At 43.0% G+C, this 25,691-nt stretch overlaps 1 protein-coding gene across 2 annotated transcripts in view; it reads right to left on the reverse strand.

Moving 5' to 3' along the window:
• Positions 1-25,691, reverse strand: part of CD99L2 (CD99 molecule like 2) — a 125,147-nt gene that overhangs the window by 24,627 nt on the left and 74,829 nt on the right. For both annotated transcript variants that reach the window (XM_082263742.1, XM_082263741.1), the window contains exons 2-5: positions 17,729-17,788; positions 15,134-15,178; positions 4,266-4,340; positions 3,668-3,727 (exon numbers count right to left, since the gene is read on the reverse strand). In XM_082263742.1, coding sequence (XP_082119868.1) covers positions 3,668-3,727; positions 4,266-4,340; positions 15,134-15,178; positions 17,729-17,788 — 240 coding nt within the window. The remainder of the gene's footprint in view (positions 1-3,667; positions 3,728-4,265; positions 4,341-15,133; positions 15,179-17,728; positions 17,789-25,691) is intronic.

A 25,691-nucleotide genomic window follows, 5' to 3' on the forward strand; every position in this document is an offset into this window, starting at 1 on the left:
TGCATATATGACACCCACATGTCATTTTAGGAGCGCCTTGTCAGTGTTATGTTCTCATAAGATTAGACACATCTACAAAAGAATGTCTAAAGACCTGGCCTCCATTCATCTACGATCAAGTGGATTAAAAAGATAGCAAAAATTCAGCACTGTGGCTGTGCCCGAGAAAATAGTACTTCCTATAAGATCAGTGAAAGAGTACATCACACGGCTCTCAAACAGATGATAACTAAAGACTTGCAAGCTTGTGTTGTACTTCAAATTAGTTAATTAATCTACTGAAAACGACTTCATGATTTTATAAAGCTCATCCCTTTTCTGATCATTTGTACTTCTAAAAAGTTGTAAATATTTTTTAGACTGTACCCACAGCAACAGTTTTCAGGTCAGAAACTTCCCCACATGAATGTTCATATAACTTTCCAACTCTAACTTGCTTCCAGCATGATCAATCACATTCAGACTTCCAAGGCAGAATTGAATCTGATTGGTGGCGGTGAAATTAAAAATCTTAGGGGTTGGTTTACTAAAGGCAAATAGACTGTTCACTATGCAAGTGCAGTTGAACTCTGCATGGGAATCAGAAGTAAATTAAATGAAGCTCTGCTGACTTTCATCATCCAATCATGTGCAAGCAAAAATGCTGGTTTATATTTTCCTTGCACATGATTGGGTATTCTTTGCAAAGTGAAGCTACACCACATTCTGGGGAAAATTTGCTTGCAAAGTGTAACTTTACTTGCAAAGTGAACAGTGAATTTGTCTTTAGTAAATCAACCCCTTAGGCTCCTTAGGCTCCTTACACACACTCCATCCATTGGACGGAGTCCGTTTTTCTCAGCGGGGGATCGAGCCGCCGATCCCCCGCTGAGCAGCAGGAGGACAGCTGTGTCTCCGCGCTGTGTGCGGAGACACAGCTGACAGTTCCCCATGCATCTCTATGGGGGAAATCGGATGTCAACGGACCGTCAGTCCGTTCTCACCCGATCCGATCCGCTGGACGGATGGAAAATAGGGTTTCCATCCGTCCAGATTTGACGGATCGGATGTCAGCGGACATGTCTCCGCTGACATCCGATGCCCCATAGGAATGCATGGGGGGACCATTCAGATCCGCCAAAAAAACGGACAGGCGGATCTGAACAGTCCGCCTGTGTGAAAGGGGCCTTAGGCAGTAAAGAGGATGCCGCAGCATCACCGGCAGGTGTGTTCTGCAATCACCAGATTGCACACAAAAGCGTGTGGGAAGGGCTGGTGCAGTGCAGCTATGCCTAAATTAAAAAATGAAATATTCATCAGGTAGGCAATGCTCCTTCTATGGATCTACAAGTTTGGTGTCCAGTTTTGACTGCAGTGTACCTTTACAGAAAGCACTACTCATCCCAGCATCCCTTTAGATATACTAATTTCTTGATTATTCCTGCACTCCCATTTTATGGTTTCACATAATTGCATGCCAAGAGCCCTGTATAGCAGACAACTTCCTCAGACAGCTGCATTAGACCAGTGGTTCCCAACTCCGGTCCTCGGGACCCACCAACAGGCCAGAATTTAAGTATTACCTTGGGGAGATGCAGACTACAATACTGCAATCACTGAACAGCAAATGAGATCACCTGTGATGTTATTTAGTTATCTTACAAACCTGGCCTGTTGGCGGGTCCCGAGGACCGGAGTTGGGAACCACTGCATTAGACAACTGACAGAACTGCAAATGATCCAAGCAGAACTCTCAAACAGAAGCAAAGCAAGTAAAAGGGTGAATATTGCAAACTTACCAGATTTTCCTGTAAATATTGAAGGTGCTAGTGTGTTAAAATGCACCTATTCTTTAAAGCTGAACTCCAGGAAAAGTAAAATCCCCAATTACATTGGGGCTGCCCTGCACTGCAAGGGTACAAACTTATTTACATCTAGAGCACCGGGGAAAGCAGTTTTACTTTCCCAATCAACCTCTCTTGCAGGCTCTTCTATGCTACCAGACAGATTGCTGTAGCCTCTTCTCCCCATGCTATTGGATACCCTCTAACGTCGTCAAGACTGATGTAGGGCCCATAACACTGCATTGGACGTGAGGACGCCAACAGTTTATGCAACTTATTCAGGGAAGTGTGTTGTCATAAGGCACTCTCAGAGCAAGAATTGAAGTGGATGCTTCCTATTTGCATTGAATAACAGAAACCAAGAAGTGTGCAGTGCACCAGCCTAGTGAATTACCAATGGCACCATATATTATAATAAAAGCTCAGTCCTGAGGAAGAGGGTTTACCCTCCAAAACATCAGTGTCTTCTATACATTTGGGTGCCACCTATACCAATCCAGGGTCACAGGCTGAGGCCATGGTTGACGTTTCCTTCTATTTTATGCTACAAGTTTTACACTCATCTTTGCTTGCAAGTATATTTGTTTTCCACTTTTACAAATGATTCTTCTGTTGCCTTCAGGTCCCTCATTGTATTGATGCCACCATAACAGGAAGAGCAACAGAAAACAACAAAACAACAACATTTTCACAATTCTTTATGAATCACCTTGAATATTTAAAAAAGGCTAATTTACTAGACTGACAAAATACAAAACAGAAACTGAAACTGCCTTATTCATGCCTTCTCCGTTCCAATAATGAATGTTTGTGGGTTGAAAGCAGCAAAAATAGGACATTACAAAATACTGTGTACACTAGACTTTCACAATCAAGGTTCCATGGAACATGTCAGTGTCTGCTGTACATTTGGGTGCCATCTATACCTATTAAGGGTCGCAGGCTGAGGCTATGGTTGAAGTTTCCTTCTATTTTATGCTACGAGTTTTGCACTCCTCTTCTTTTGCAAGTATGATGGTTTACCACTTTTATTATAATAAATGGTGCCACTAGTAATGCACTAGGCTGATGCTCCCTTCTTGTTTTCTGTCATTCAGTGTTTGGGAATCCCCTGTCCGAAAGGCTACATAGCCTAGGGTGTACCTGCTGACCTGTGGAAAACTCATGCCAATAGGTGAACCAGTTGTGGGATCTATACATTACCATCCCATTCCACAACATTCAGGCGCAGAAGAGTTTTTTGTCTTTCAATCTTCTAATTCTACTTTTCAGCCTTCCTAAGCTTTTTCTTAAGTACTGTTCCACATGAAAGAGAAATTTATTTCCAATATATTTAGAAAAAAAAAATGATATATGTAACCTATATTTACAATATGTCACATATTTATTTTTTTATTTTTATTTATTTCAGGTACTTATATAGCGCTGTCAATTTACGCAGCGCTTTGCCCTCAAGGAGCTTACAATCTAAGGTCCCTAACTCACATACATACACAGTAGGGCCAATTTTTTATACAGGATCCAATTAACCTACCAGCATGTCTTTGGAGTGTGGGAGGAAACCGGAGTGCCCGGAGGAAACCCACGCAGGCACAGGGAGAACATGCAAACTCCAGGCAGGTAGTGTCGTGGTTGGGATTCGAACCAGCGACCCTCTTGCTGCTAGGTGAATGTGCTAACCACTACACCACCGTGCCACATACATTTAGAGGGGGGGGGGGGGGGAAGAAAAAAAAAAAAAGTTATTGGAAATATATATTTCCCTTCTGTGTGGGGTAAAAAGGGCATTATCAGGGAACTAAGCACCATATATTGTCGGAGTTACTACATAAGAAAAACAATACCTTGTTTTTTTGGCGGTTTTTTGGTTGATACACGAGGCTTTCTTGTTGTCAAAGGGATATCTGCAAATTAAAAGTTTGGAAAATAATTACTATACAGAAAATTGAGGTAGTTCTACAAAAGGTGCCACTTTTCCAAAGGGGTAGAAATGGTTCTTCTGTCGCCTCTAGATTCCTTCGTTGTGTTGATGCCCCCATAACAGGAAGAGTAACAGGAGACTTAGGAGAACAGTATTTCCACATTTCTTTATGAATCACCTTGAATATTTTTAAAAAGTATAATTTACTAGATTGACAATTTACAAAACAAAAACTAAAACTGCCTTTTCGTGCCTTGTCTATTCTGATAATTAAAGTTTGAGGGTTGAAAGCAGCCAAAATAGAACATTAAAAAGTACACCAGAAATTCATCAATTTACCACAGCTAAGGTGTAATTTACTTTTAAAGAGACTATCTACACACGCAATTTTCCAGCCATTGGAAAAAATTCCTTATCCTCAACCTGCAAAGATTTTTTTTTTTTTCCTTTTCTTTTTAATAGAATACATTTTTCTTTAAAATTTCAACAATATTTTGCAAGCTATAGAAGTTTATGATTACCTGGCTTCTTAGGAGGAGGTTTGGGGACAACCTTTGGTGGCTGAGTAGCATCAAACAGGTCAAAGTCAAAGTCATCTGTAAAGCAAATACAGAAAACAGACAAAAAATACAATGTAATTCTGTCTTGAGAGAAATACAGGGGTTACATTGCTGACCTCCTTATGAAAATCCTAGCAGACTGGCAGGAGGCTCAGTCAGAGCAAAATGTCAGAGGTTCTTGTCTGCATACTTCTTTTGGGACAGTGGTTCAAAATACTGAAGCCAAAGTGACTGCATGACAACCGTTAATGGACATGACTTGAGGACTGGTCATTAAAAGTTTATTGAACATATACTGGAAATTACTGAGTGCTTAGTTCATTTTCAATAAAAGGTTACCACTATTACAATAGAGACTGGTCCCTGAGTTAGGGTAAGTGTGCATTATATGTAGACTAGTCACAGGGGTTAGTTCATACACTCTAGAGACTGGACATGGACAGGTTAAAGGATAAATTCTATCTTCTTAGTGCAAATAAAGTATACATATAATATAATGTCATTCCCTCTAACTGTGGTTAAATACATAAAATCTGTGAAGAGTCCTATAAACTCAAATAATAATGTCTAATTAGGTACCACCCTCCACCCACAGTGCTCTGTCATTATTGTATAAAAAGGAAATGGTGCGCTGTTCATATGCCCTTACCCACCGCAAGACTCTGATAGATATCACGTGAATACAACATAGAATTTCAAATACCATATAATATTTTGTGAACATAAATGTTAAGTGATAACATACACATGTACAATCATAATAAACGTCCTACAAAAACTCCTAAAATAGTAAAGTCCACTTCAAGGACACAAAACATAAATTGCAAAATGAAAACGTGATGTCCATCTATAGAGAGACAGCTGTGTGTCAAAATGCCAGCACTTGACACCTCTGAATGCAATGCCTGCTCACCTTACTTTATGACCCATTACAGGTCATGCTGCGCCTTTTAACAGTTATGCTGGTCAGTTGTGCCTTCAATATAGTGTTAATCCTAATGTGCTTTTAGGGCTGGACATGCTCCACTGGAAACCGAGTACTCGGGTATAAAAGAATAGGCTCATAGAGTAGTATACCTTTTAAATTGATGTCTTTTTAATAGGATTAAAAACACTTACACAATCGCTAATTTGTAAACACATGTAGGTAAATAACAATCCACAAACAGCAAATTGCCTCATCACTGCAAAACGTCCGGGTACTGGAGACCCCAGGCAACCTCTGGATATGACGCTCTGAGCATGTGAACTCAATTTCTTTGGTCGACCATGGCGAGGCCTGTTCTGAGTGGAACCTGTCCTGTTAAACCGCTGTATGGTCTTGGCCACCATGCTGCAGCTCAGTTTCAGGGTCTTGGCAATCTTCTTATAGCATAGGCCATCTTTATGTAGAGCAACCATTCTTTTTTTTCCAGATAATAAAAGTTTTTTGCCATGAGGTGCCATGTTGAACTTCCAGTGACCAGTATGAGAGAGAGAGCGATAACACCAAATTTAACACACCTGCCCCCCCCCCACACCTGAGACCTTGTAACACTAACGAGTTACATGACACCGGGGAGGAAAAATGGATAATTGGGCCCAATTTGGACATTTTCACTTAGGGGCGTACTCACTTTTGTTGCCAGCGGTTTAGACATTAATGGCTGTATGTTGAGTTATTTTAAGGGGACAGCAAATGTACACTGTTATACAAGCTGTACACTCACTACTTTTGTAGCAAAGTGTCATGTGAGGGATGTGCTCACTTTTGTGAGATACTATATATATATATATATATATATATATATATATATATATATATAGATAGATATAGATATAGTATCTCACGATAGTTAGTACACCCCCTCACATTTTTGTAAATATTTTCTTGTAGTACACCCCTAAGTGAAAATGTCCAGATTGGGACCAGTTAGCCATTTCCCCTCACCGGTGTCATGTGACTCGTTAGTGTTACAAGGTCTCAGGTGTGAATGGGGAGCAAGTGTGCTAAATTTGGTGTTATCGCTCTCAATCTCTCATACTGGTCAACTCTCTGAGGATCTGAAAAAAAGAATTGTTGCTCTGCATAAAGATGGCCTAGGCTATAAGAAGATTGCCAAGACCCTGAAACTGAGCTGCAGCATGGTGGCCAAGACCATACAGTGGTTTAACAGGACAGGTTCCACTCAGAACAGCCCTTGCCATAGTCGACCAAAGAAGTTGAGTGCACGTGCTCAGGGTCATATCCGGAGGTTGTCTTTGGGAAATAGATGGGTGAATGCTGCCAGCATTGCTGCAGAGTTTTTGCATCAAATTGGTCGGCATGGCTGTTGTCCCAGAAGGAAGCCTCTTCTATGATGATGCACAAGAAAGCCCACAAACAGTTTGCTGAAGACAAGCAGACTAAGAACATGGATTACTGGAACCATGTCCTGCGGTCTGATGAGACCAAGATAACCTTATTTGGTTCAGATGGTGTCAAGTGTGTGTGGCAGCAACCAGATGAGGAGTACAAAGACAAGTGTGTCTTGCCTACAGTCAAGCTTGTTGGTGGGAGTTTCATGGTCTGGGGGTGCATGAGTGCTGCTGGCACTGGGAAGCTACAGTTTATTGAGGGAACCATGAATGCCAACATGTACTGTGACATACTGGAGCAGAGCATTACCCCCCCCCCCCGTCAGAGACTGGGCTGCATGGCAGTATTCCAACATAATGACCCCAAACACACTTCCAAGACGACCACTGCCTTGCTAAAGAAGCTGAGGGTAAAGGTGATGGACTGGCCAAGCATGTCCCCAGACCTAAACCCTATTGAGCATCTGTGGGGCATCCTAAAATAGAAGGTGGAGGAGCACACGGTCTCTAACATCTACCAGCTATGTGATGTCATCATTGAGGAGTGGAAGAGGATTCCAGTGGCAACCTGTGAAGCTCTGGTGAACTCCATGCCCAAGAGGGTTAAGGCAGTGCTGGAAAATAATGGTAGCCACACAAAATATTGACACTTTGGGCCCAATTTGAACATTTTCACTTAGGGGTGTACTCACATTAGTGGCCAGCGGTTTAGACATTAATGGCTGTGTGTTGAGTTATTTTGAGGGGACAGCAAATTTACACTGTTTTACAAGCTGTACACTCACTACTTTACACTGTAGCAAAGTGTCATTTCTTCAGTCAAAAAGAATAACAGTTGTGGAAAACAACTGAACACATTGGTGGACTTTAGGGGACATCATAAGATAAACTTGGACACAAATTTATATAAAAGAAACATTTATTAAATTCAAAGTTAAAACCATTGTTCATAAAAAGTGATGAACATGACCCAACAAGAAAAGGTCTAAGTCATCCCATATATGTGTAAGTAAACGTGACCAAATAAATGGTTCATGTATAAACACAGAAATACATATCAGACAATGCGTGGATATAGGAATACATCTGCTCAAAGGTCAATGCGTTTCACGGTAAGCTTCATCAGGACCAGATGCAGACAAAAATATTCTTCTCCAAGCAAACAAGGCAGAAAATTGGCTTTGGGCAGACACAGGGAATAGATAGGACCGAAACACAGATCGGAGTTTACACTTAGTTAAGGGAAAGATAAATATATCCCACTAAGAGGTGTAAGGCCGATGGCGTACAGATGGGGTCTAGGTATGTAGGTTATAGATTTAGTACATTATCAAGTCTGGTAAAAGTGGGCTTATATGTGGGATCAATATAAGAGATGTAAGATCTATCCTGAAGTAATTTGGTTAAAGAATCAGGAGAAAACTGTATATGCTGCAAAAAACGGAGGACGCCCAAAGTTAGGGGCTCCACACTAAACAATCAGCCACATATAGCCCCCATTAAGAAATGACCCCTTGACCAGACGAGTAAATATTCCCCTGTTGTGTACCCGGGGACAATTGCGTGGTCTTGCGACGCTGTGCCCAAATAAAGTTGATGTCCTTTTTTCCCCACAAATAGAGCTTTCTTTTGGTGGTATTTGATCTCTGCATTTTTTTTTTTTGGCGCTATAAACATAAAAATACAAAAAAAAAAAAAAAAAAAAAAATTTTTTACTTTTATCTGCTATAAAACACATCCAATCAAAAAATGTACAAAATAAAATTTCTTTATCAATTTAGGCCAATATGCATTCTGCTACATGTTTTTGGTAAAAAAAATCCCAATAAGTGTATATTGATTGGTTTGCGCAAAAGTTATTGAATCTACAAACTATGGGATATATTTATGGACTTTTTATTTTTAAAATTTTTTTTCTTTACTATTAAAGGCGTCGATCAGCAATTTTTAGAGGGACTGCGATATTGCGACAGACAATTCTGACACTGTGACACTTTTTGGGGACCAGTGACACCAATACAGTGATCAGTGCTAAAAAAAAATGCACTGTCACTATATAAATGACACTGGCAGGGGAGGGGTTAACATCAGGGGGCAATCAAAGGGTTAAATATGCTCCTAGAGAGTGCTTTGTAACTGTGGAGGAAATGGATGCACTAGAAGGAAAACAGAGATCAGTGTTCCTGCTTAGCAGAAACACAAGATCTCCATTTTCTTCTGTGACAGAACGGCGGTCTGCCTTGTTTATATAGGCAGACTGCCGCTCTGCCTCTCCTGTGAACGATCGGTTGTCCCGATGGCCATTGCACGTGCCCGCCCCGGATCTCGTGCACAAAATCATGTACATGTATGTGATTTTGTGCAGCCAGGCCACCCTGCTGCAGTATATTGTATTTGCGGTAGGAAGTCCAGAAGTGGTTAACAAACTTTTAATCATTCTTTAGGAGGCACTGGAAGAAGCAAAAGTGCATGAGCCTTCGGAGATGATAGAGACTTAACTGAATAAGAGGATGAACACCGCACATCTTCCTGTGTTCAACCTTGGTAACAGATGGATGCTCATAGTGACTGTAGTGGATGGTGCTGTGCAAATTACAGTAAACCTGTGAGATGTCACCAGTGCAACTCTAAAACATTGGCTTATTTGACTCGTGTGACATTGCACTAATATATACTTTATGTGTATATGTTTGCAACAGAGTGCTGGTGATGTCTCATTGTTTTAAAGAGACTTGATACCTGCCATTCAGAGAACAAAACTTATAGGATCTTGATAGAGAATAGATTATACTGTATGAAAATGTGCCTTCCCTAGAGAAAACTGTATTGTGAACTTTAATCCTACTCTTTGGTGTCTGAGGGGAGAGCATTATTTATGAAACATCATACCAACTCTATTCCTACAAAAGTAGTAAGCCACAGCTTAAAGGCCACTAAGGAGTTAACGCACACAGTTGATCACTAAAGGGTTAATGTGCATACACAGGAGAGTGGAGTGATCGGTGAGGGTTAACAATGCATATAGCATTGAGACTGGTCTCTGGGGAGCTAATCAAGAGTGAGCCTGGGTTCACACTATTGCGAACACAGATATTGCATGTGATTCGCAGCGCATTGCTGTGCAGATCATATGTGATGTGAATTCAGCTATACAGCTTTTATGGCTGAACTCCCATTGCATTTGCACGAAAATGCTGTAGAAACCTTTTTTCCCCGCACTGGAATCGGTTCCGATTCCTGTCTGAATTCACAGATCGCATTGCGATCTGTGACCTGATCTGGGGGTGTCATTAACTTTGTAATGACACCCGCAGCGGTTCGCAGAGGGCAATGTGAACTGCCTGAAAGGGAGATGCGATGTGGGAACCCGCACTGGAATCGCACTGGTTCCCGCATCACAAAAGTGTGAACCCAGGCTGAAAGTTCTTGCACTGAGGAGGATTACAATGAACATACACTGCTAATACGAGCTCTGTGTGTGGAAGAGGCAATGGGAAGTGAGGTGTGTTTGTTAGGAGCAGGATTAAAAACCAATATATGTGTTTTGGATGGGAGATCACTGCTAGTGCATGTTTACCTATTTAGAGCTGGAGGCAGTCACCTAGTGATAAACTAAGATTGTCAATGACTCATGAGAAGAGCAGTAGAAGAGCCAGAAATAAAAGCGATGATGAGGAGTGCAGAAATCGCATTACTAGAGGGCAGCTAGGCATGGAAAATGTATCATAATTTACAAACATGCTAAGAATGCCTGCACATTATAGCAAAGAAGCCCCAAAATGTCTGTAGAGTTGACTTCAGATTAAAAGTAGTATTAAAAGTTTAGTAAGGGTAGTTTACTCTGTTATTATAGTTGTGTTTTGTGTAATGTGTTATGCCAGGGAATGCTCCAAGGTTATGTTTTGTCTCTACGTACAATATTTTTCGAATAAAGAAAAGGTTAAAAAAATAAAAATAAATAAATAAATGGTATTAAAGCTAAAAGCAAACATTTTAGCAGCTTGCCAAGTCTTAGATGTGATTCACTTTTTTGGGGGGCTTTTTTCCCCAATTATTTTCACCTGCTGATATGGTCAGTAAGTTTGTTGTTTTTCAACAGAACAAGCTGTTCTGCAGATGTAGACAGGGGTGCTTACAATGATCACCGACAGACATAGCTGCTGCTTTAAATCATAGACGGATGGGTAATAAGCCCCTCCCAATAGGAGTGACCAGGTAGAGCCAAAGGCTTTGACATGCCCAGGGGGGCGGGGTCCCTGGGTTATTATCCCTGGCCTCACCGTTGCATCTTCAGTTTAGTTGCAAGCATTGAATAATAACCAAAACCCAACTCTTCAGCGAAAAGAGGGGTGGGAGCTATGTCCGTCGGTGGACTCAGAGAAATGGATTTTACGGTAAGTAAAAAATCCCATTTTCTCTTTCGTCCACCGATGGACGTAGCTGCTGCTTTAAATCATAGACGGATGGGACGTCCAAAAGCAGTAACCACTGAGGGGTGGGGAAAGGACAAACTTAAAAGAATGCAATTCCCACGGCTAACAAAGCCATCTACATAACATGGAGCCCAACAAGCAACAACTGGGTCTCAATTGTAGCAAAACCATAAAGAAGATGGAAAAGTAGACTGCTCCTTAAATGGTGGCCTGCAAAACCTTGCGGCCAAAGGACGCATCCGAGGATGCTAACACATCCACTCTGTAAAACTTGGTAAACATATGTACAGAAGACCAAGTGGCCACCTTGCAAACCTGCATCACTGACGCCTGATGGCGGAAAGCCCAAGAGGCACTCAACACCCGCGTAGAGTGAGCCATGACAGGGAAAGGAGGAACCTTGCCCTTAAGAGAATACGCCTTCACCACCGTCTGTCTGAGCCATTGAGAGATGGTCGCCGCAGACGCAGCCTCACCCCTACGGGGTCCATCCGTATTCACAAACAGAGAGTCCGACTTACGAAAGGACTCAGTAGTATCCAGATATACCCGTATCGCCCGAACCACATCCAAGCAATGCAAGGCAATTTCCTTAGTATGTGAAGGTTTCGGACAGAGTGACGGAAGCACTATGTTTTCGTTCAGATGGAAGTCTGAAACCACCTTAGGAAGAAATGATGGATTAGGCCATAACACTACCTTATCCCTGTGTATTACCAGATAAGGAGAGTGGCAAGATAACGCCGCTAGTTGAGAAACCCTGCACGCAGAGATGATAGCCACCAAAAAGTCCACTTTCTGCGACAAGGCGAGCAAGGAAATGTGTCTTATGTTCTCGAAAGGAGATTTCTGAAGAACCGATAGAACCAAATTAAGGTCCCAAGGAGGTAACAGTGACCTCCTGGGGGGAGCCAAATGGCGAACCCCCTGAAGAAACATACAAATCAAAGAGTGCGTAGCCAAAGGGCGTTGGAAGTACACAGCCAAGGCCGAGATCTGACACTTAAGAGTGCCCAACGCAAAACGTTGGTCAACCACTTTCTGTAGAAAGGTCAGGATCCTGCTGATAGCAAAGGATCTAGGATGCAGCTTTAGCGATTCGCACCAAGCAATGTACGCTTTCCACGTACGATGATAAATCTTTCAAGAAGTGGACTTCCTAGCCTTGAGTAAGGTAGGGATCACAGAATCGGGACAGACTCCTTTCCTTTAAAACCTTTCTCTCAACAGCCAAGCCGTTAAAGCCAGCGACTGTTAAGCAGGATGGAAGATCGGACCCTGAGATAGAAGATTTTCACGCAGAGGAAGTGTCCACAGACCTGTGACCTTCAGCCGAATCACGTCAGCGTACCAGGATCTCCGGGGCCATCGGGAGCCACCAGAATTATCGGAATCCCACCAACTCCAACTCGACCCTGCGTAGCAGGCGAGATAAAAGTTTCAGCGGAGGAAACACATAAATTAGCCCGTACTGGCTCCAGGGAGCCACCAGGGCATCTACTGCGTCAGCCAGAGGATCTCTGGACCGAGCCACAAACTTTGAAACTTTCCTGTTTTGTCTGGACAGGTTCACATCCGGGGTCTCCCTCCGGAGACACAGCTGGTGGAGCACCTGTGGATGCAGGGACCACTCTCCCTAATTCAGGGTTTGACGACTCAGGTAGTCCGTCTGCCAATTGTCTACGCCGGGAATGTACACGGCGGATAGGGCTGGGAAGTAATCCTCTGCCAAGCGCAGGATCTCGGCTACCTCCAGAGCCGCCAGGGCACTCCTGGTGCCCTCTTGATGATTGACATATGCCACGGCCGTGACACTGTCGGAATGGACTCGGACAGAACACCCCTTGAGATTGTCCGTCCAGTGGAACAGGCTCAACTTGATTGCTCTCAGTTCCAGAACGTTGATCGGGAGATTGGACTCTTCCAATGTCCAGGTCCCTTGAACATTCAGGGTGCCCAGCAGGTACCCCCCCCCCCCAACAGGTCAAACAATAAAGTCACATCACACATCATGAGCATCAGAAGCGGGCCCCAACGATACATCGGGGGTCACAGACAAACTTGGGGAATCCATGTTAGACAAATGGCCAAACAGTAGGATTGCACAGAATGTAAGAATGTAAAGAGCAGACAGGGAAACGGGGAAACACTGGAACCTGCACCGCAAGAAGTTAAACAGAAGCCTCTCCTGAGAACAGGAGAAAGGGCCTAAGAAGGAGCAATCCATGCCCAATCGCCAAATATTAACGTCCCTGAGACTAAGTGAGGCTACAAAGGCACCACAGGTCACAGCAAGTCCGCCGCTACCGGCGTGCACTGCGCCTTTAAGAGGCGATCGCGATGCACGCAGCGCTTCTCCAGGGGATAATCCTAAGCCCCGTAAAGGCCTGAAACCCCTCTGAAGATGAAAAGGTGAAGGCCTGGGTAATTAAACTCCTCTAGATTAGTTACCACATGGAGAACGCAGCAAAGTCCATCAGCAGCATGGAGAAGAGAAGGTAGAAGGAAACGCCTTCGCCCACAAGAGCCAGAAGCTCCTGTGCTGTTTTGTCTCTGGCTCCAGCAAAATGGCCACCGGCATTACAGTGATAGGCATACCCAGGCAGGCTGCTGTGGCCTGTTAAGGCCGCAGGCCCTGGCAAAATTGCGGCTTCGCGCCGATGAGCACATGACCTCGGGCCTAGTGAGGCCTACCCTAGTAACAGGCCTGGGGGCCCTGGCAGGGGTCATCCCAGCAGATGAAACCCCTCCCCCAAGGTAGTGGTATGAGGCGCAACCATGTACCCCCCTCCGAGGCCTCCCCCCCACCGTCCACTACCCGGTGTAGCACCTGAGGAAACTTACATAGGGGACCCCACACTAAAAGTGTCCTGAGGGTCCAGAGCGCGCCCAGGGTAGGGAGAGGTCAGGGTAGGAGGGGAAGATCCCAGGTGACCCCTCATAGTGGAGGAGGGTGGTAGGAGGTGTAGGTACCCAATCTCCTACTCACCTATGGAGGAGCCCACGTCCGCCCCAGGCCCGCTAACCAGACGGGGGGACTGTAATTACCAGACCTTGCTGCTGAGGGTGGGCGTCCATCCTGACAGACTGCCTCTGGAGTGTGAGCGCTGTTGGCCAAGGGGCACACTGCGACGCTGGCATGCCAGGTGTGTGCGCCCCAGCGGGGTGTTTCACCCGCAGGCCAGTCTACGTCCGTGGGACTATAGTCGCTATGTAACCCAGCGTGGAGCTACGGTCTGCAAGTGCTCGCTGCCACAAACTGGGAGACCGTAAGGCTCTCATATAGCCAGTCCGAAACCCAGCCGGCATTCCACAGGAACTGGAGTCAGGAGCAATAAAAAATAAAATAAAAAAAGGTTCCCTTTAAAACGTTTAAAACAGAGCTAGGACAAAAAGGTCCCAGCAGGGAGCTGTTTGGCCACTCCTAAGACCAGGCAGCTAAAACTGAAGATGCCACGGTGAAGCCATTTTTTTAGCATATCTAAATCTGTTAGTCCATCTAACACTCCCCTCCCCCCAGACTGATAATCCAGAGTGAATGCATTCTAATACAGGAGGCGTGTTACTGACCAGATCTTTGGGTAAAAACAAGAGAAAAAAAAGCTTAAAAAAAAAAAAAAAAAAATGTAATGCAGCCACCACATCTAATGATTGGTAAGTTGCAATATATTACATTTTTGGTTTTGGGTTCAATATTGCTTTAAAAAGGTACATTTCTAAACAAAGAGGCATAAAGGATTCTTTTAAACACTAATAATTAAACCAGAATGGGAAAGAAATCAATAGCCACATGCATTGAGTTTGTAAACCAATGTGCTGAGTCATCTGACAGCTTATTACATTCTGTTTAATATTATATTAGATAGATTAGAGTGTAGATCACCGATCTGCAGCAGAAAGCCAATTACAGCTTAGTGGTATGCATACACAACAGATACAAACATGACTGAAATGCCAATGGATGACAACAAATTTTTAGTGTAATGTATGTTTAGTTATTGTAAATAATTAATTACTGTTCTAATATTCGTTAGCAAACATAGTTTGAGAATTTCTTACCTGAAGGTTTTTGCGGAGGTTTTGGTGTCCGTGGTTTAGGCTTAGCTATCAGGGTAAAATAAGAACACAACATTACCAAGCTATATATACACAGCGACACAGATCGAGATTCTAATCTTCCTCTTCCTTACCACTCAGCAAGCCTATTCAGAATATATTGCTTCTGTGGAAGCCTGCTATTATTCCATGAACATATCAAGTTTATAAAATAACACATTTCAAAGAACAATGATTATATATAAAGGGCAGTAATCCATAGCAACTAATGACAAACTTGACAGAAGCAGCTGGAAAGATGCAAAATGGTTCATGAGTGTTTGTTAGCGGTAATAAACATATTGTTTTTTTCCCTCTTTCAAACCAAGAGAGACATTTTAGGGAAAGATGGAGGAAAGAGAGGAAGAGCAAACCAGAATCACAGATATTGATTCTCACCACCAGAACACCCGATTCAGGCAATGGCCACTTGTTTAGGCCCCTTTCACACTTGTGTGACTTGTCCTGCGACTTGGGACTGCAAAGTTGCATGACAAGTCATACCCCATGATTGTCAATAAGTACCGTTCATATCTGTGCGACTTCAAGTCACAACCACTTCAAAGTATTCCCTGCACTACTTTGGTCTGACTTTGATGCGTTTTGAGGTTCAGAGACCTCAAGATTACACAGGTATTGCTTCAAGTTCAGTCAAAATCGTGGCAAAAATCGCATGACTTTTAGGTAGCACCTTAAGCCCCGTACACACGTACCGATCGTCGGCCGAAAAGCTTCGGCCGACGACCGATCTGCCGATTGTAGGCTTGTTAGTATGATGCTTCCGACAGCCGACAACGCACATTCGGCCGAAAAGAATCTGTCATGCAAGCATTAAAATTTTTGTATGCCGACACCAGAGCGGCCGATTGTTCGCCAGTCAGTACAGATTTCGGCCGACAGACCGCAGATTTGCAAGACTGGGCATGCTCAGAAAAGGAAAAACACAGGGAAAGTTAACCATTACATGACATCACTTCTGCAGTCGGCGGACAAAATTCTTGTGCAGTCTTTTGCACTTTTCAACAGACACCGACAGCCCTGGACAAAAGACGGCCAATCGTTCGCCGACGATCGGTACGTGTGTACAGGGCTTTACTCATGAAAAAGGCAGCCGCTGTTTTAACTGTTACCCTATCATTAACTGTTGGCTTCCTTGGGTTCAGAGGATAAGAGGATTACCTGCTGAAGTCAATGGGGCAAACACTGGGGTTGATTTACTAAAGATAAGCGAGGTAATGCACTGCTCCAGGACAAAGGAACCTTCATTAAAGTTCAAACCTCAGAAGGATATATCGGGTTCACGCCCTGATTGCAACAGAGGCATGTAAAAAAAGTAAATTGGATAGCAGCACTCCAAAATAATTACTTTAATTGAAGTATAAAAACAAGGATGAATATACAGCAACGAGGATGATAACAGGAAAAACTAACGTGTTTCAAACCAAAACTGGTGCTTAATCATAGCTGAGATAATAGACAAATGTGCAGGTATATATACACCAGTGAATAACACTGAAAATCAGTCTAATCAAACCCACGTGCACACGTCAAATCAAGGCATTGCTAAAGGCCCCTTTCACACTATCCGTCCGTCGGACGGATTCCATTTTTCTCAGTGGGAGATTGAGCCGCCGATCCCCCGCTGAGCAGGAGGATGACAGCTGTGTCTCTGCGCTGTGTGCGGAGACACAGCTGTCAGTTCCCCATGCATCTCTATGGGGGAAATCGGATGGGAACGGACCGTCTGTCCGTTCTCATCCGATCCGCTGGACGGATGGAAAATAGGGTTTCCATCCGTCCAGATTTGACAGATTGGATCGGATCGGATGTCAGCGGACATGTCTCCGCTGCCATCCGATCCCCCATAGAGATGCATGGGGGGACCATTCAGATCTGCCCAAAAAACGGACAGGCGGATCTGAATGGTCCGCCTGTGTGAAAAGGGCCTAAGGCTACAAGGAAACTATCTGTTCCAGGGGATTGCCACGGCCGATCTTCAGCCAATTAGATGCAAACAGGCCAAGATAAATATAGTTTGCAGTGTGCACTGCAAGTGAACTTGCTCCAAGGTTTAGTAAATGAGGTAAAGCTTCACTTTGCAAAGAATCCTCAATTGCATGCAAGGAAAATTAAAAAACAGCATTTTTGCTTGCATGTAATTTGGTGATAGAAATTATCAGAACTTCCCCTCTAGATCTAGAGCACCTGTGCTTGCAGTGCACAGTATATTTGCCTGCAGAGGCAGTGGGTGGCGGTGTAGACACGCTGTGACTGCAATGCTTCGCGGCCCCAGCAGAAATGTTATTCCCTGTTGTTTTCGGCATGCCTATCATCCATTTAAGTGAATAGGGCCACTCTGCAAGCACCCCAAAACCGTGCGTATTGCACACGGCTGTGGTGCGCTAATGTGGCAAACAAGGGGTTAAAGTAGGCAGAGGGGAGGCAATACAATGCCTCAATACCCCCTGTCAAATGTTCTCTGAAGAGTGATCTGCCAAGTGTGAACAAGCCCAAAAATTTTTTTTTTTTTTTTTGCCAGTTTACAAAGGGGATACTTACGTTTTACAGTTGGGATATCATCAAGAGCATCTTCCAAGCTGAAGTCATCTTGTCCATGAGCTAAAACAAAAAACAATAATGTGCAAACAATTAGATACAAGATATCACATATAAAATGTATACACAGCAGAGCGGTAATAGAACGTTAAACTTTACATATCATATAGAGATGAGTACTCCAATCTACATATGGATATTTCAATACCTCACATGCATTGTGCATTCACGTAGCATAAACCAACTAGCATAAATCTGCAGTAAAAAACAGTACAGTAACCAATTGTAAAAATATACAAAGACAATTGAGTACTGTCTGTGATACTTTTTTATTTGCACTAACATACAATTTTCCAGCTTTCTGGGTATGTCCCCTTCATCAAGGTCCAAGCTGTACTGATTCACAAAAGTTAAAAAAACACAATCTCTGAGGGAAAGGAAAAAATCTAGTGCAAATAAAAAAAAGTATCACGGACAGTACTCAATTGTTTCTGTCACAAGTGCACTAATACGGCTACAATCACCTCGTGCATGAATATACAAGAAATCTGAGCAAAGCAGTCGAAAGCTGTAGGCTTTAATTCAACTTCAAAATATGTTTTAATCCAATGTAAAAGTGCAACAGGCACCGTGTAATAATCTCCTATGTTGAAATTAAAGTGAACATATGCGATGTCCAAATAGGCTCTCCGGTTGCTTATTCTTACCTTTCACCTGCAGAGGATGAGGAGAAAAAGCTGTGTGAAAATTCAGTCTATCTAGTTGGAGCCTAAATAGAGCAATAGACGCTCTAGTTCTCTCCCGGACACAGCAGCTGTGCACTATGGGGTGGAGATCTATACAGTGCTGTATCTTGGCCTAGGACAGCACTTTGTAGGGGGGCAGCAAAAAAGCTGCACCACGCACAAGAAAAACAGCCTCCTTCACCCTCCCCCACTAAAAAGAGTCCCTGACGGCTTGCGCTACACACTTTTAGTATAGTGCCAGTCTTATAGGGCGAATTGGGCTGGAGGGCAGGGTCCAGGAGGCAAATCAGTCTGGCACACCCATAAAGCGGTCACACTGCTACCTCCTGGTATGATAGGGTATGATATGATGGTATGATGATGGGCACTGCTAAGGCTGACCTTCTGGGAACTGATGAGGCTACACTGATGGGCACTGATAGACTGTGGTTGTGGTCTGTGGTTTACAGATGACAGGGCAGGTCAAAAACAGGAAGAGGTGTGGCCTTTACAATAAGGGGTGCGTCATATTTAAATTAGGGGATGCACAAGTTTAGTCAGGCCTAGGGCAGCACAAAACCTGAATACACCACTGAATCTATACCAGGTGCTGGCTCATTGGCAGTTCTCTGGCAGGCTGACAAATTATTTTTTTTGGCGACACACTGTAGCATCTGCTACACAAAAGAAAAATTCAGGCGGCCACACCACCAGCAGAAAGTCAGCAACCAATGCTCCCCTGGCAGCGTCAGTTCAGACTGAGGGGAGCACTCCTTCCCTGCTCTGTTCATAGGATAGAGCTGAGGGTAGGACTTCCTCGCATTCTGAACTGTTGCTGCATTTGGTTATCTGGTATGGCAAATGAGCTTAGGAAGGGGGGAGATCTGTAGTGAGGGGTCTGTATTGGGGAAGGAGAGGGGGGGTATGTAATGAGCAGTTAGTACAGGGGAGGGGGTCCATATATACTGAGGGTTCTTTTTTTATCAAAGGGGAGGGGGGGGGGGTGGGATTTCTACTGGGAAGAAAGGGTAATTTTGGTCGTACTCTGAAAAGTTGCCTGCGCATGACACACTCTTAGCCCCTGTACTATAGGGGAATTTATCAAAATTGGAGCAGCCACTATCTGGAGTGTCTGTACAAGGCAACCAATTATCTTCTAATTATTATTTTCAAAGCTTACCTGATCAAGATGAAGATAGATCCTGATTAGTTGCCATGCAGAGCTGCACTAGTTTTGATAAATTCCCCACTGTGTGTTAGATTTCATACTCCTATCTACTGCACTCTTTATGCGATGCTGTATATAACATACTCCTGACCACGGCACTAAATACATTACTCCTGAAATTCTTCTTTTGGGTAGGCTCTATGTAGAAATGTATATGTAATGGAACCATTTCATTTTATTAAAAATAGTTTGCTGAGATTTGGACATGTCTATTACACTCTTGCTTGAAGTATACCCATTAAAGCATATTTGGTGGGTAAAAGGGCTATGGCATATTTGTACTGAGTATAGAGGGAGTAGGCTCAGATATTTTTAACTGTGGTCCCTTTAGGCTACAATCACCCTTAGTGCAATTTGGCTACGGCCACACTGCTTTAGTGCTTAATTTCTTTTTTTTTTTTATGTTAAAAAAAAAATTAAATTATTGCCCCCCAAGTGCCAGATACACTATATTACCAAAATAATTGGGACCTCTGTGTTTAATCATCAACCATGTGAGTTGCTAAATGTTGTAACTTCATTAAATGTAACCATATTGCTACACTAAGGGCTCTTTCAGACGGCCGCTCCGCTGCTTTTGTCCGCTGCGGGACTTTTTTTTTTTTCACGGAGCGGATGACATGCCCGCATATCATACCATCCGTTTGCGGATGATATACGGACATAATGTAAATCTATGGCATTGCGGATGTCATCGGATGACACCGCTGACATCCGATTTTCCTTCCTTTCCGTTTTTTGAACGGATGAAAAAATAAGGTTCTGTTCCATTCCAAAAAACGGAACAGAACTGAAAGGAAGAAAATCGGATGTCAGCGGATGGTATTCCGCTGACATCCGCAATGCCATTGACTTACATTATGTCCGCAAATCATCCGCAAAAAAATAGGATGATTTGCGGACAAGCGGAGCGGCCGTGTGAAAGAGCCCTCATGGCCCGTACACACGATCCGAAAATCGTATGAAAAATACCGCTTTCAAAGAGATCGTACGATAATCGGATCGTTAGTACAGAGCTCTTGAGAGCTGATCACGACAGTTTATCTGATATTATCCGACAAGCACGAAAATGTTTCTTGTACGATACCAGATTGTACGATTTTTGTTTAATCAGAACAGTTGTCGTCCAAAAATACAATACAAATAAACCAGAACACATTAAATCACTTCCGAAATTTTTATCCAGTCGTATGAGAATTTTAGTGACTTTAGTTATTTCTCCATTTTCGATATGCGACTAGCATGCAAAAACAAAAAAAAAACACGACGATCTGTAGTCCGATTTTCAGACTTTTACGGACCATTAGAGGCCCTTCTCTTCTCTTTAAGGCTCGGGTCACACTATTGCGATGCGGGAAGGCTGCGAATTCGCAGCCTTTTCCCGCATCGCACACGCACCCCCGGCAGTTCACACTGCCATATGCGATACGCTGGGGGTGTCAATGTAATCTTAACGACACCCCCAGTTTGATCGCATATCGCAGTGCGATCGTGCAGTTCGCACAGGATGGGATCGCACAAGTGTGAACCGCTGTGCGATCCGATCCTGATGCGGCTGCAAAAATGCCTCCTGTGCGTGTTTGCACCGGGTGCGATGCGAATTTAGCCATACAAACTGTATGGCTAAACTCGCACCGCACAGCTGATCGCATGTAATGTCGGAGCAGTGCGCTCCGACATTACATGCGAACCCGGCACTCGCATTAGTGTGAACCGGGTCTTATACTCAGTTGTGACATGACGCTACTTGTATATCAAGACATCGCTTGTTTATCAAGTCAAAATGTATAAAGAAATTTTGCTTGTCTTGCAAAACGCTCTCAAACCAAGTTACTTTCAATCCAAGGTTTTACTGTATATGCAGTTTGTTGGGACAGTCAAGAAAACTTATTGCTTTGGGCAAACTACATATCTTCAAAGAGCTCCCTATGGAGTTCTACAGAAGCAATATACTTGTATAGTCTTTAGTGGACTGAGCATCAGATATATATATTTTGTTTGTGAAGTGCATGTATGATAAGTAATTTGACACACTTACAGGTATGCTGTAGGAAAATACTTTAATCTACAATGTTCTATCCTTTTTCAGCTATTATCCAGGTCTAGCATTGGTTTTCTGGACTGAGATAATGGATTAGAGGTAACACGTATAGCCATTTGCCTGTGCAGTTCATGTGTGTTTATAACTGCAGCAAACCCTCTACTACAACCATTCACAACAGTCTGAATTAGCGCTGGGGGGAAAGGAGACTGAAGAAATTGCTCCCCCTGTCTGAGGCTGACAGATTGCATCATCCGAACAACAAATAATACTTCTGCCCTTAGGTGCTGTGCTAAAGGGAAAGGTTGTGTTGATGGCATCTAGGTTCTTGCTGCCCTCTCAGGAGCATGGGCATCCACATAAACTAGGAAACAACAAAAACAAGAGAAGGGCGACCGACCTAGTGCAATATCAAAGAAAAAAAAATTATTGAAGGGTAAAAAAGAGTGTTATACATCATACTCACAAACTCATGCTGTAAATGCACATATAAAATCCTAATACAGTTAGGTGACCTCCAGGACAAGGATTCGGTCAGTGCTGCAGAAGGACTGGATGGCGTTTGTGCTGGTAGGGCTGACGCGTTTCAAGGGAGAACCCTCTTCATCAGAGCCACCACATTGAATCATCCTAGTCTAAACAAAGTGTCTGATCACTGACTCTGGAACTTTATATATATATTTATAGATTTAGAGAGCAAAATTTGGAGTTGTATTTTGACACATGCCAAATATATATTCATATAGACATGGCTAGTGAAAGGTCCAAATTAGTTATTTTTTTTAAGACAGATCAGCTGTTAGGACACATGCCATTCACATTTATTCAGATCTATGGCAGCAACTTTATTTTAACAACCAGTCCATCTCAGCACAAATGAGTTCATTGTACAGTAATGATTTACGGGCTTGGTCATACATGCGGCTAGGGGGTGGGATGTAAAAGAAATGTGGTTGAGAAAAGATTTTATTGCCCCATTTAACATAACAGAGGCTTGAGGGGGTGGTACACAAGCTGTAGCAAAAATTATACTCCATCAGGTTCAAGTGAATGGGGCCATGCTGCAACTGCTTGTAGTAAACGCGATTGCATTGCAGTGATGTCAGTTTCTCTGGGTTTGAACAGGCAGTGAGAAGCCAACATATTGCTTCCCAGCCATCCATCAACCACCCTTTGAAAAGCAGTCCACAGTTAACATTTACTAGAGGTTCTATACAAAAACATTGTTTTTGAAAAGTGCTTTCTAATGTGAAAGTTGGCTACTATTTGTGTGCTATAGTCAGAAATGTCAGTGTTCGTCTATGAGTTATAAAGACATTAACATTTCTGCAAATATTTTATATTTAAAAAATTACAAAACAGTATACCACTGAAAATGTAAGCCAATTATTTTGATTTCCTTTAAATCACGCTTAAACTGGAGTCTGAGAATATGGTATACAAAGATGTCATTATTTTTCCCATTTTTATAGCTAAACTTCAGGCAACCAGAAAATAATAATTAAAGCTAGTTCCATATCTATTAAAAATGTGTTATGTATTTTTAAATATAATTAGAATATATACAGGAATCTGTCTTTATACAAGCTTCACGCATTTCCCTGTCCAGCAACGATCGCATTGGGAGAGACAGCCAGAGCTGAATGGGGTGCAGAAATTCAGCAGCTATTTTAATGTGTTTGCAATCATCTACCCTTTTTCAAAGGTGAAGGGGGTTATCAAAGGAGTTGTAAAGGCAGAAGGCTTTTTTTTTTTTATCTTAATGTATTCTATGCATTAGGATAAAAAGCCTTCTGTGTGTAGCAGCCCCCCCCCCCAGCACTTACCTTAGCTCCCTCTCTATCCAGTGATGTCCACGAGTGCCTCAGCCGTCCTGGACTCTCTCTCCTGATTGGCTGAGACACAGCAGCGGCGCCATTGGCTCTTGCAGCTGTCAATTAATGTCATTTAGCCAACTAGTAGAGAGACATGGACACAGGGAGCTGCAGCTTGGCTCGGGTGCCCCCACAGCAAGCTGCTTGCTGCAGGGGCACTCGTCAGGGGAGAGGAACCAGGAGCAGCGAAGGGGGACCCAAGAAGTGAAGGATCAGGGCTGCCCTGTGCATATCCACTGCACAGAAGAGGTAAGTATAACATAACATTTTACTTTAAAGAAAAAAAAAAACGAGACTTTACAATTACTTTTACTGTGTACATGGTGCATACAGTGGATATTAAAAGTCTACACACCTCTGTTAAAATGTCAGGTTTCTGTGATGTAAAAAATAAGATAAAGATAAATAGTTTCAGAACTTTTTCCACCATTAATGTGACCTATAAACTGTACAACTCAGTTGAACCACAGACTAAAATCTTTTAGGTGGAGGAAAGTAAAAGTAAAAAAACTAAAATAATATGGTTGCATAAGTTTGCACACCCTTAAACTAATATGAACACTCTGTCTTTTTGGGTATGAGTCTATCAGCATGGCACATCTAGACTTGGCAATATTTGCCCGCTCCTCTTTGCAAAAACACTCCAAAGGTGTCAGATAGCGAGAGCATCTCCTGTGTACAGCCCTCTTCCGATCACCTCACAGATTTTCAATCAGATTCAGGTCTGGGCTGAATTCTAAAACTTTAATCTTCTTCTGGTGAAGCCATTCCTTTGTTGATTTGGATGTATGCTTTGGGTCATTGTCTTGCCAAAAGATGTTCCTCTTCATGTTCAGCTTTCTAGCAAAAGCCTGAAGGTTTTGTGCCAATATTGACTGGTTCATAATCTCCTCTACCTTGACTAAGCCCCCTGTTCCAGCTGATAAAAACAATTTAAAAGCAGGATGCTGCCACCACCATGCTTCACTGTGGGTATGGTGTTCATTTGGTGATGTGCAGTGTTGTTTTTGCACCAACATTTCTTTTGGAATTATGGGCAAAAAGTTCAACATTGATCAGACCATAACACATTTCTCCACATGCTTTTGGGAGACTTCAGATGTCTTTTTACAAAATTTAGCCAGGCTTGGATGTTTTTCTTTGTAAGAAAAGGCATCAATCTTGCCACTCTACCCCATAGCCCAGACACATGAAGAATACGGGAGATTGTTGTCACATGTACCACACAGCCAGTACTTGCCAAATATACCTGGAGCTTGGCAGCCTCCCTGACCAGTTTTCTTCTCGTCTTTTCATCAATTTTGGAGGGGAGTCCAGTTCTTGGTAATGTCACTGTTGTGCCATATTTTCTCTACTTGATGATGACTGTCTTCACTGTGTTCCCTGGTATATCTAATGCCTTGGCAATTCTTTTGTACCCTTCTCCTGGCTGATATCTTTTAACAATGAGATCCCTCTGATGTGATGCTTTGGAAGCTCTCTGCAGTTCATGGCTTTTGCTGTAGGTGTAGGATGTGACTAAAGCCTTGTATACACGCGTCGAAAATCGGCAGGGAATTTTCGTCCGACGACCGATCTGCCGATTTTCGGCTTGTTAGTATGATGCTTCCGACAACCGACTCCGACTTTTCGGCCGAAAAAAATCTGGTGTGCAGGCTATACAATTTTTGTCCACCGTCAAAACACGGCCGATTTTCGTGCAGTCAGTACAGATTTCGACAGAGAAAAATCTAATGAGCAAGTCTGGGCATGCTCAGAGAAGAAAGAACACAAAGTAAACCAACACATGACATCACTTCTGAAGTAGAATTTGGTCAGGCGAGAAAATTTGTGTGCAGTCTAGGCACATTACAACCAACAAAACACCACTCTGGACAAAAGACGGACGATCGGTCGGCCGATAATCATTGCGTGTGTACTAGGCTTAAGAAAATATCAGGAAAGACCTACTAGAACAACTGAACTTTATTTGGGGTTAATCAGAGTCACTTTAAATGATGGCAGGTGTGTACTGACACCTATTTAACATGAACTTGAATGTGATTTCTTAATTCTAAACACCACTACATCCCCAGTTATAAGAGGGTGTGCACATTTA

The sequence above is a fragment of the Pelophylax lessonae genome (genome assembly GCF_965119305.1).
Source record: "Pelophylax lessonae genome assembly, chromosome: 7".
NCBI lineage: Eukaryota > Metazoa > Chordata > Amphibia > Anura > Ranidae > Pelophylax > Pelophylax lessonae.